Below are 13176 nucleotides of genomic sequence, written 5' to 3'. Positions count from 1 at the left end.
AAAAAGTTTTTTTCTGTAGTAGAATGTTACTTTAACTTCGCATTGATTGATTGATTTCATGTTAATGTCCTTTGTCATTTCCCAAGCTATATAATAATGATCCCATTACTTAAAGCGTGATACAGAAGGGCATAGTTGCACTAATGTTTCTCATCTCCTAAAGATGGACCTTTTCGCACTCCAAGTAAAGTTCTTTCTTAGCTGATAACATCTTTTATTTGGCACTGGACGTTTTGGGGACAAATCAGGCACATTTTTAGTGTAAGGACGTTCTGTCAACAAGTCCAAAATACAGCAGGTTGTATTTATTTTTATTTTACTAACGGTGATATACATACTCATTTACCCAGTGCTACTTGTAAGACTTACATTCGAATAAAACATAACTGAATACGTGTTTTCTCAAGCCGACACCCACATTGCACATGTCTTTCTGCATCCAGGCTTTACACATATTTAACCATTAAGCATAGGCAATGTTAGTGAAGAAACTAGAGAAACATTATATTCTCTTTCCATAATGGTCATGTGTTTATGATGAATTGTAAATATCATTACCATTCATTATAACATCTCATTACTGCATATGATGTCACACTTAATGAGCACCCTGACGAACGAACTTGTTCACCAGAAGTTATTGATTCGGTTTCGATATCGAATTCACATAGATTGGAACTCTAACGTAGTTAAACAATATGAAACGAAATTCGTTTGTTTAATTTGATAAATATATTTCTTGAAATGAAAGGAGTAACAAGGTACCATTCGTAATATTATCGAGGAGGGGATGATACATAGCTTTACATTTATCGGTTTAGGTGACGACCGTTTTGGCTACGAAATTTAGAAAGCAATTTTACACTGTGAACAATAATAGCAAACAGATATAGGATGGCGTTTTACAAGTAGGAAAGTCCTATGTGTCGGCGTTTCTCAAACAATGGGCTGTTTACCATAAGTGGTCCTCGATGGCTTCTCTAGTGGTCCGTTTAGATTAAACACTAGACCGAAAAAAAATTGAACAATTCAAGCGAATTGTGTACCACACACTATAGTTGGGACTCTGTTACCAGTGGCGAATCTAGTTTGGGGCCCGGGAGACTATCCCCCTCCCCCCGGTGTTCTGAGTGGCAAGAATAATTTAAGCTATTATTATATATATTTGGAAGTTTATAGTAAACTCATTATATACCTATCATAGTATGGGGTCCGATTGCTCTCCAGTTTTTATAATCTATATCCGCCACTGTCTCAAACAGATAGGCCTACAAGTTAGCCCCCACACACTGTTAGACACATGGATGGAAGAAAAAAGAAGGAGAGAAAGAAAAGGGGGCGAGGGAAACGAAGAAACTATGTGCGGCCACGTTTAGCTTTTTTCTTCTTCCTAATGGACCACAAATTTATTTAACGGCTTCTTTGTGCTAAATTCAAAGTCTCCCGACTGGCTATCGTCTGGGTGCGCCTTCTATACATTTCTATTTGTTCATACTTTCAGTTAGGAAAATATTACGGACTATTAGGTAGAATAATATAGATAATTCTCTAATATAATTTATGGCAAATACTTAATCGTTGCAATGGGGGAAAATCAACAATGGTAATCCACAGAACATAAAAGAAAAAACATTGAACTTAATTTCATGATCTATTTGGTTTCATTTCGTTTTTCCTTTCTCTTACTTTGGAGATAAAAAACAAAATTTCACTTCCGGATTCCATCTATTGTAACAATATTTTAAAATTAATCCGTTTAAAAAGTTGATTGCTACTAAATCGTATTAAGAGATTAAAATACGAGAAATTATTAAATCAGTAAATGTGACAAGTCTTCTATGAACACAACTTCGATTGCATTTTAGTTAAAAAAGGCAACGTTTTTATGTATAAAAATATTTTTAACTGTTAGTTCAAATTAAAAGAAAGTGATTGAAATATTTTTAAAAAATCACACGATAGATGGAAAGCAAACCATTAATTAACTTTTTTTTTTTTTTTGAAAATGTCTTTTATATAATATGTTAGCCATAGAGAGGAGGTAATTCTATTTAGTAAAAAACCATGATTAAATTCATTATTAATATTGGATTTTTAAGTATCTAAAGCTTATTAGTATAATTAATTTTCGTACGAAATAGAATGTAAGGGTATTTTCCAAAACTTATTAATAGCTACTATTTTCATGTAATCTGGCAATCTTGTCAAAACAACAATTCAGAAGATTGGATGTTTTAATGTATTATCATGATTTAATTTCTATATAACCGATTTATTTCGTTTACAATATTCAGAGTTTTTAGTTCTTCACCACTAAAAATATTGGACTTTCTGTATCATTACCGATGATAGAAATAGCAAAGGCGAATCTTTTTGAAATGCGATTTACTCATTTATCGAATTTCGAGGTAAGAAAAAAAGGAATAAAAACAGAAAATATGGATTAGCAGTGAGGAGAAATTGTACGAAACCTCTCTTTCCTCAATTGACATATCTTTTTTTTTTTTTTTTTCTGTCCGCAAAATGGGGTTAACTTTCTCATTTAGTCGTAATGTTAGGAAATTCATTGATGGAAGAAGAGAAACCTTTTCTGAATAGGGTGAAAAAGAGAAGGGGGGTCAAAAAATAGGCGAAATATCTTCTTAAAATGAAGCAATCTGTTGAACGTCTAAAACGAATTCAGAAGGATTTTTATTACCCATTTTGTTTCCCAGGTAATGTAGCAGAAGATTGGAAAGGTATATACCGACGATCAATGTGTTTCCAAAAAAAAAAAAAAAAAAAAAAAAGTCTTCTTTCTTTAGTGAGAATTACTTTAGTGTAAATTTTTTAGCTTTCAGACAATCATTTTATCCCTGATCGGTTACTTAAGTCGAAAATCCGTTACTTGTAATTGACTGATAATATTTCATAGCTATTTTTTTTTCCTTCCTAGTAGCTAATGCTTTTCTTATAATCATTTCAACCCTGTTTCTAACACTTCAGTTATTAGACTTTTTTCTTCAAAACATATATTTGTTTCTTCAGTTAGGTACTCAAACAGATGGAAGTAAACTTCTATGCGGTTTACACCACCAATATCGTAGTTAATAACAATGAAAAATAAGTTTCTTTTCTCATTCTAACATTATGAAATAACTTGGAAATACAAGAATCCAATACCACAAGCGAAAATAATAGGTAGAAATATATATTTTCCAGTTGCATTAAAGGGATAGGTCAGAGATAAAACCTGTTCTAACGCTGTGGCCTATGGAACCCGGATACTCAATATCGCGTTCAAAAAAAGCTCTCCATTGACTTCTATCCTTAGCTAACTGGATCCAATTTCTTCTTCGTATTCCTATTTCTACAAGATCCATCTTAATATGTCCTCCTATCTGCGCCTAGGTCTTCCTAATGGTCGTTTTCCGATTGGATATCCAGTTAAAACTTTGAAAGTGTTCCTACTTTCTTCGATGGTCTGTCCAACTGAGCCTCCTAGATTTGATGACCCCATCAGTGTTTGATAAATAGTATAAATTATACAGTTCCTTGTTATGCAGTTACTGCCTTTCCCCAATCCCGTTCCTCTTGCGTCCGAATATTCGTCTCAGTATTTTATTCTCAAACACTTTCAGCCTGGTCTTCTTCCCTCAAAGTTAGCAACCATGTTTCGTAACCATACATAACAATAGGCATGATTAACGTTTTATACATTTTAAGCTTCAAACTTCTTGACAGAATTCGCGATGACAAAACAATTTGAACTGACCAACAACACAAACATAGTTTTGCTCTGTTAGCATTGATCTTAGATGTTGAAAGTACCCACTTTGTCGAAAGTATTATGTGCTATTTTGACGCAGCTATAATTTGCAGTATTACGATCTCAGCGAACTTTCATGTATTCAGTGTTTTCTAGATTTATTTTTAAACCAATGTCTAGAAATGCAAAATAAATATATTTAAAAAAAAAACAGTTTCTGGCTATTGTTTAAAATGTGTATTATATAGGAATCGATAAGTATTCATTCCCTAATTCCAGTATTCGTTCAGAAACCAAACTTGTTCCTTGCTAGTACTTTTTCTATATCGGCTTCCAGTCTCCTATACAGGGTGGCCCGAAAGTAGGTATACATCTCTGCATTGATCAAGTATATCATTCTAGCTTATAGGTTTATTTGCTTCGGCTGTTCCAAGCTTAAGATATAAGTAAGAAGATATTAAGAACAAATAATAAAAAAACGAAATATACTTGATGGATAACAATAAAAATGATATAAAAAACAATGAGTTTAACGTACGGGACTGTATACCTAATTTTGGGCCACCCTGTATATTAATTTTGTTATGAGTTTGCGTCGATGAAATACTTTGAAGTTCCGCTAGTAATTACGTTAACGCTCTGTTATTATATCAATACAGGTTACTTTTCGAATTCACGTAAGATGAAATTATCGTGCCGATTCATAATCAACTTTACAATATCTGTTATCGATTGCAATTGTTACACTTGTAGCAGCTATAGTGTTGTAAAAAACCGTTTTTTTCTGTGAAGTTTTTTTCAATAAAAAACATCGTTCTTTTTCATGTTTTTTTTTCAAATGTGTTTTTTTTCTGGCAACTATTATTTATTGATTTATGTTGCAAATTATTGAAATAATCAACAGAACTTGAGTCGAAGCCCTCGTAACTTACAAATCATTTGTTTCTTTCTACCTATACGAGCAAAATTGTGTGATTTTTCCTTTCGGTCCCAGGTCATTTTTGGCGTTTTCCTACTTTTCCAGTTAGTGACTTATTGCTAAAAAAGTATTCATTCTATTGATATGGTTAAGGCCTTGTTTTTTAGAAAATGGATGTGGCTATTTTTTGGTGTAAGTTGCATTGCAGTGTTGTCAACGGATGGGAAATTATTGAGGGAAATGTAGGGGTGAAAATTTATAGAAAATTCCCTAACTGAATTTCAAAATTTTTTGTACGTAGCACCACTGCTGCTATATGGGTTCAAGTCATCTAAACAAATCTTTGGTGTGTTGACAAGGTACAGTGAAATCCTGAAGTCGCTGGCTTCCATTCAAAGAGAAAAACAAAAAATTCTGACATACACATGAAATTTGGACACTTTTTACGCCTCAGAAGCAAAAATCCGCAATATGCTAAGCAATATGCCGGGGCTACAGCTTCTCTAATTATCCTATTGAAACTTTTTATGGTGCGTTCTGTAGGCCAAAGAGGAAGCTTTCAGACAGTGGTACGTTTGTTTCAATGTAACCAGTAAGAGGGTAATAATAGAGGGGAAAAGGGAAATTTTCCGAATTTTTCACCTAATAGCGGGAATTAATTGTTTTGGCTGGAAACGCTGCCATCAGACAGACGAAAGCTATCTGAAAATTAACCGTAGTACTCCAAGAATATATCCTACAAGTATCATGGCGATATATAACAAAGTAAGCATGAAATTAAAAAAAAAATCTCATTCTACCTCCGAAATTCACCATTTTCTTACTATTTCCAGAACATGGTTTATTATAAAGCTCAACTGTACTTCCGCTAATTATTCTAGTGAAACTTTTTATGGTGCGCTGTGTAGGCTAAAAATGAGGCTGTTAGACACTGATACGTTTGTTCAAACGTAGCTAACAAGAAGGAAATAATAGAAATAAAAAAGGGATTTTTTTCCAAAATTTGCCCCTAAAATCTGGAATTAAAATTTTCTGTAGCTGGCAACACTACTATCAGACACACACAAACTATCTTAAAATAAGCTTTGGTATCCCTCTAATATATCCTAGAAGTATTGTGACGATATCTAATAAAGTAAGCATGTCAATAAAAAAAAATCTCATTCTACCTTAAAAAAAATCAGTTATCTTTCCAATTAGAGAACAAGGTCTACTGTAAACCTCAACTGTACTTCCCCTAATTATCCTATTGAAACTTTCTATAGTGCGTTGTGTAGAGCAAAGACGAGACTTCCAGATACTGGTACGCTTGTTCCAATATAACCAACAAGAGGGAAATAATAGAGACAAAACATATAATTTTTTCAAAATTTTCCCCTAAAATCTAGAATTAAAATTTTCTGTAGCTGGCAACACTGCTACCAGACAGAAGTAAACTATCTTAAATTAAACATTGGTACACCACTAATATATCCTACAAGTATTATGGCGATATTTAAGGAACAAAGCTTCTAATTACCAAAAATATATTACGGTAAACAGAAAAGTAAGGAAAAACTAGAAAAATCAAGGGTTAAAACCTAAATACGAATTTTAAGTGCGTCCCCTAATTACCCCATTGTAACGATCTGTACTTTCGTTTGTTAAGTAAGGACAAATGTTCGATTGGCTTGCACTCGGACGTATAGGTACGGATTTATAAACAAAAATTTCTAATTTTTTGCCCAAATATAAGAGAATTTTAATTTCCTAGTTGGCAACACTGCGCGAAGGCCCGTCCAATTGATGTCAACAGTTAGGTATCCATCCGAGGTATCTACCTGGCAAGTATTAAGGATGTTTTTCTACAACGAAAGAAGCTACAAGGAAAAAAAGAAGTAAAGGAAATTCGAAATTAGAAAATTCTCGAATTTTTGACTGGGGTGAAATTTGAGAAGGAAATTCGACACCAGAAGGAAAAGAAATTAATATGATAAACTATAGTCCAAGCATATTTTGCAAGAATAATATCCCGATATCTTAACTAGTGTTCACACAGGAGCGGATTAAAGAAGTGACACACCCGTGTGTGCCACTTTGGCCAGCCGGGCCACCGAGTATACATTTGATTACATTTTTTTTGACTACTAATTCGTGTTGTTGTTGTAGTTATAATCTGAACTAATAATAATATCGTTGTAAACAATAACTTTATAAGGAAAATTTTCTCTCCTTTTTACCTCTTAGTTCCAACACTGTTGGTGAGAAATGCAGGGTGTTTCAAAATAATTTTGGGGTTTTTAAGTCTTCGTAGTACTTATTACATTTTATGTACAATTATAAGCAATGCATCAAGTAAAAGAGCACCTCAAACAGTCTTTGCTACAAGTGTTCAATGTGAGATTCATTCGTCACACGGCAGACATCTATTCGATAGCGAAAAAGAACCATAAACTTTACGCCATATGGCACAAAACACATTCAATTTAGGGAAGTCTCGTTTCAACTGTACCATCTCCTGAGGATTTGCTGACGGCCAGATCCAAACATTATGAGTGTTCACCAGGGGCGAATCCAGGACCGACTTCTGGGGGGCGGTGGGTTGTCATACTCCTACTCTTAAGGGCTCCAAACTTTGGGATGGGTTTTATTTATATATATAAAATAAGAAAGTTTCCTCTTCTGGGGGGGCGATCGCCCCCCCTGAATCCGCCCCTGGTGTTCACATTAGCTCTTAGGTGAAAGGTCGATTTATCACTGAAGACGACACGATCCAGAAAATCTTCATTGTTATGCAGGAATATTTCACTTGCGAAATTGGCACGTAAACCGCAGTCTATAGGCTTTAGACCTGTAGCAACTGCAAACGATAAAGACGTAGTTGCAAGCGTCTCCTTAATATTCTTCACACAGACCGTTGCACTGTACAGATTCAGTCTTTATTAAAACACAAAAAGCTTTCTGCTCTCTAGTCTCCATCTTTGCTACTTGCTCTTTCTAACGGCAGACAGAAGAAACAATGCATGTGCATGCGTGCGTACAAAACTGTTTGAGTTGCTCTTTCATTTGATATAATATTTATAATTGTAAGTTAATTGTAATATATACTACAAAGTTTCAAAACCCTAAAATTAATTTTGAAACACCCTGCATTACTTCAAATTGAGTCATCCTATATTCATGTTTTTATATTCATATCATCAGGGCCGGTCCTAGTCAATTTGTCGCCTCGTGCAATGGCATAATTTGCGCCTCCCCTTTCTCCAGAAAGAACAAATCTTAAAAGTAATGATTTTAAGTATGCTACTCCAGCATGAACAACGAAGGGAGGGGGGTAAGTGCAGTTGCACTTAGAAAGGCTTAGATATTTCCTAAAAATACAATACAGTTATGTCTGTTTTTCTTTTCTTTAAATATTAATCTATTATGTTAGTGAAAGATAAAGCAAACACACCTGCAGAGGAAAGATGGAAATCCTTTTTATGGAATTCATCAATCTCAATCTATCTTCAATCTCAATGTATCTGTTTGCAATCCCAGTGCAACTAGCTCTTTTATCTTTATTTCTTGATTTTTCTTCTACATCTAACATTTTTTTTTAAATTGTTTCTATCTTCAATGATAGGGAACTTGTTTCTGACAAAAACAATACTAGTTTCATATCAAAACTGTGATAACTCACTAAATGGAACAGGTATTCACTACTATTCGAGAATTGAATTCTTGCACTTGACAACAATCAAGCAATTTGTGCTCGGATTTATTCGACCATTTGCTTTAGCATTGTCCATGTGGCCTTAAACAAATGCAACCTAAACATAATTTATGAATGTAGTATTCAAATAGAAGGTCCGCTTAGTAAATGTAACTACCATCACCATGAAGTCTGTTTCCAACAAGAAATATTTAATTTAAATAATATTCTTATGACAGATTTTGCCGGACCATCCAAGCTTGCCGCTCCACGCAAATGCACGTGTTGCATATATGGTAGAGCCGGCTCTGCATATCATATATATCTAGTCGACAGATTATTTATATATGACATTTAGAAAAATACTATTAGGCAAATTAGTATTAGTTTTTACCTTTAGACAAGTTATTGGAATTTTATACTGTTCGTGACATTATTTTCGTACTTATTAAAGGCCTGCTTTCACGAAAAAACAAAATTTCATTTCTACTTTTATTTCTTAGTTGATATTGATTAAAAGTGCTGAAACCCGAATAGTTAATAGGTATGGTATTCATGTAAATTGTAAAATATTTGCAGCGTATCAGTATCTAGCGTTTAATTTATGTTGCATTTTACGGTGATTACACCTACATAAAAATATTTCATACTTCAATAGACGTAAGATGAATTACAAATGACTATTTAAAAAAAAACGAAATTTAGAAAAAAAACGAGAGGCAATGTTTTTTTCTAAAAAAAACGTACATTTCTGAAAAAATACGAACCGTTTTTTTTTTTTTTCTATTTACAACACTAAGCAGCTAATCCAGTGTAATCGCCCGGATGTTGTTGACAAATCAACTTTTTACTGTTACGCATAGGACAAGGCGAATTAAAATAAAAACGTTATCCGTCAACTCAAGGTTCTAAAAGTATATTTTTTTTAGGGTCAACTTTTGGTCACTTTTTGCTGTTTTGAAGTTTCAGGTCATTTTTTAATATTTTAAGGTAACTTTCAGGTCACTTATGGTCTTTTTAGTCTTTTTCTTCTACATAAGGAAATCTTAAAATGTTTACAGTCCTGAGAAATACAAATTTGGTTTATGTTTTTTCCTGCTTTCTGACTATCGAGATGGAAAACTGCATTCCTAAAAAGCTAAAGAATACTAAGCTGTAGCTGTTTGACGAGGGGTGGGGGTTGCTAGGTGGCCAAAGAGATGATTTTGGGTTGTTGACCACAAAGGATGTGATCACGTGAATAACTAAAAATAAATTAGAAGACGTACAAAGATGTTAAACAGGGTTTTATCTATTATTCTCGTATATACAGTCTACACTTGCGAAATTCTATTCTTCAAGTGTGCTTCCTAGTTTCAACTCGGGAGTGAATTGACACTTTATGTACAATATCGTACAATGGACTGCAACTAACTGAAACAAAACTTTTGAAAATGAGTGCCAAATAGTAATTAAAATCCAATAGATATTCAAAAAATGTCGATGTTTAACAAAATAAACTTTTTAAGACATCGCAAATTTTAAGGTCAATTTTTGTGAATTTTAGGGTCATTTTACAGGAATTTTAGTGTCAATTTATAGGTCACTTTTTAGAAAATTTTAGGTCAACAAGATCCGGGCCCTGGTAATCACACAACCCCCGATTAAACGGACAAGAAATATTCAATTTGACTTCTAAAAATAAAAATAAGAGGTAAGCTGTTGATGTACGGTAATATGAAAAACTCATATCAGACTCATAAAGTGCTCTGTGTGGAGCGTTGTATTAATGGGGCATAAACATGGACATTAAGCGAAAAATGTGGGTGTGGAGAAGAATGGAGAGAATTAGCTGGATCGAGAGGAAATCAAATGAGAGGGCCTTAGAAATTGTGGAGGAGAAAAGAACAATTTTAGGTATTATTGAAAAGAGGAAGATAAACTGGTTGGGACCGCATCATGAGGGACGTGCTAGAGGGTTATGGTGGCAAGAAAGAGAGGGAGAGGACGAGTTGAGACTAAAATTGATGGATGATATCAAAACAGAAAATTCTTACGTGAAGACGAAGAGGTCAGCAGAAGACCGTGGAAGCTTCTGAGTTGCAGAAAGTGACCTGCCAATAACAGCAGAGTTCCTATGATAATGACGAAGATGAAATATATAATTTATTATTTATAGATGTTCCTAATCAAACGCTAAACTTTTGTGAGAATTAGTGTATTATTATTATTATTATTATAAAATGGCAATACAGTAATAGTATCACAGATACAAATGAAATTTTTGAGTTTTACGTCCCAGGTTATGCCGGCTAGGCTAAAGGAGACGGTGAAGATGAGAAATGAGTGAAATGGTGGAATGAAGAAAGTGGGAGGAAACGGGAGAACCGAGAGGAAACTCACGCACACGGTGTTTGTCCACCACAAAGTTCACTTGGCGGGAGCAGAGTTGGAACCCGAGACCCCATGCACCAGAGGTGAACGCTCTACCACTGAGCCAGCGCGGCCCCCTATCACAGATACAGTGATTGCAGTTAAATATTATATGTTCGAGTTTAACATTTTACGATTATACATTAAAACTAAAGGAAACGGTGATGATAAGATGAGTAATACATGAAAGTAGAAGAAAACAGGAAAAAAACCCAAGAAACCGTAGTACATCGTGTTTGTCCACTATAAACCCAACTTGGTGGGAGCTGGAATCGACCCATTGACTCTACGTTCAGAGATGAGAGCTGTATCAAAGAACCACTACGGCTCCCATTCTTGTGAGTTTTGATGACACAGAGATTCAACGTTATGGCTCTTACCATTTGTGCGAGGGGTACTTGGTTCGATCACAAGCAATGTATTTGACCCCCAATGTTTCGTTTTTTCTTTTGAGGAAGGGAAAGCGTTTCTTCCGTTTTTCTCTTATTTTAATCATTCAAATTCGCTAATAATCCATCTCCTTAGATCTATAGTTATTTCATTTCTTTCTGTCATTTTTACCTAATTTTGCTTAAGTTCATCATTTAAAATACCATCTTAAGTATTTGATCTTTTTAACGTGCTTGTGAGATACCGCCCGTTTTATTTTCTGTAGTCAGTGTGATTTTTGTTATTACAGTTTCCCCTAGATGCCGAGAGGGCGTTACCTCGACACAAGTGGGCGCCCTTCGCCACGAAACCCTCAAAGTCCGATGCGAGGTAGAAGCCGATCCGCCTGTGGTGAGATTCCGCTGGACATACAATAAAACGAGAGATGTGCTTCCTATCCCTGGCTTTCGTGTGTCCAGCAGTGGGTTGGTTAGCCATCTTGATTATACGCCTGTGAGCGAAATGGACTATGGGACTCTTGCGTGTTGGGCAGAAAACGAAGTGGGAAAACAGAAGACGCCTTGCCAGTTCCATCTCATGCCAGCAAGTAAGTTCATTATGTACGACATAGCTGTTTCTTTTAAAGGAGAAGAAGAACTAATTTAAGTCAATGGTTTACAATTTATTTGTTACTTGATGCGTTTAGGAGTAGGGCAAAGATTATTGTAATAAATATAAATTTTGTAATATTAATATTTAATGAAAAAAAATCGTGTGAAAGCTCATACGGTTTTTGAGAAAATGGAGAAAAGCTAATTAATTGGTTAACCTAAACTTTATGCTGCACAAGGACTATGCCACTTACTTAAGAGAAACTGATACTGAAAAATATAATCATTAATCTCTTCACTATGATACTAACAGACCGACAGTATGTTCAGACCCGCAACCAGAGGGGGGCTAGAGGGGGCCTGCCCCCTAAACTTTTCGTGACCCCTCCAGTCTTCAATACTAAATGCAATTATTAATACAAAAAACACAATTTAGATATTTGTAAGAGAATTTTTAATGACTTGCCCCCCCTAACATATTCATGATCCCCCCCAAAACCTCTGTGACTGGTTTCGGGCCTGAGTATGTTATATGCTTTATAAGATAAAGTTTAAAATTGTCATTTTTTTTTCTAAAATTTTAATTTCTGTTAAACTAAAATATCCGAATATAAGACATTTGTCTAGGACTATATTGTAAAATTTTATCTTTTTAGGGTAGAGCTAAAAGATGGTAAACGAAAGTGTTGGACTTTTCCATCATATTTTGTTATAAAAATTTGTTCTTATATACAATAGTAATGAATATTATAACAATATATAAGCAATGTTTCTTCTAGACACGTTTTTAGTGCGAAACTGCCCCCTCGGAGCTCTGAGAGTGCCTTTCCGAAGGAGACCAAAATAATATGTCTAAAATATAATAATAAATAGAATAGTATCGTGCGAAAATAGTATGTTCCCCTCCGAAAACGAAATGTGGCCCCTCAAAACATTTTTTTTTCTGAAAGAACCACTGAGTATAAGCCCTCTAAGTAACTGGGTGGTTTGCTGCTGAATTTGTAGTAGCCTAATGACCATGCGTTTCAGGGCGGTAGGAACCAAGGCTCGTGCGACCAAGGTGTAGATAGGTGCCTCTTAATGACCAGATATCTTACTAGGGAAAGTCATGAGGTGTTACTCTGACCTCATATCGATACTATGTTCAACCGACTCATTTTTACATATGAAACAATTACGCAAACGGAGAAATTCTCAATCGGAAGCGTGTTTAAATTATGAGCGTTAAAATTTCAGAATTGAACAGATTTTGCAGAAAGTTTGAAGTAACCATTTCTTGAGATAGACGATTATTATTGTTATTTTTGTGTGTGTGTGTGTGTCCAGCACAGTGATGAGGTTAAAACACGCATTTTCCAAGATTAGGGCACATATTAGGGAGGGGTTAACGGTAATAGCGTCTTAAAACTTGCAAATTGCCTCCTGTTTGGCGCACCGGGTCGAT

At 34.7% G+C, this 13176-nt stretch overlaps 1 protein-coding gene across 1 annotated transcript in view; it reads left to right on the top strand.

Moving 5' to 3' along the window:
- The window catches only part of LOC145664067 (synaptogenesis protein syg-1-like), a 997265-nt gene that overhangs the window by 887527 nt on the left and 96562 nt on the right, over positions 1-13176 (top strand). Inside the window, exon 10 of the mRNA XM_081730408.1 lies at positions 11432-11728. Within this exon, the coding sequence (XP_081586534.1) occupies positions 11432-11728 (297 nt within the window). The remainder of the gene's footprint in view (positions 1-11431; positions 11729-13176) is intronic.

This window comes from Thermobia domestica, chromosome 11 (genome assembly GCF_964235325.1).
Source record: "Thermobia domestica chromosome 11, izTheDome1.hap1.1, whole genome shotgun sequence".
Taxonomy (NCBI): Eukaryota; Metazoa; Arthropoda; class Insecta; order Zygentoma; family Lepismatidae; genus Thermobia; species Thermobia domestica.
The sequence above is the reverse complement of the archived record's forward strand: the minus strand, read 5'-3'. Positions and strand labels throughout refer to the sequence as shown.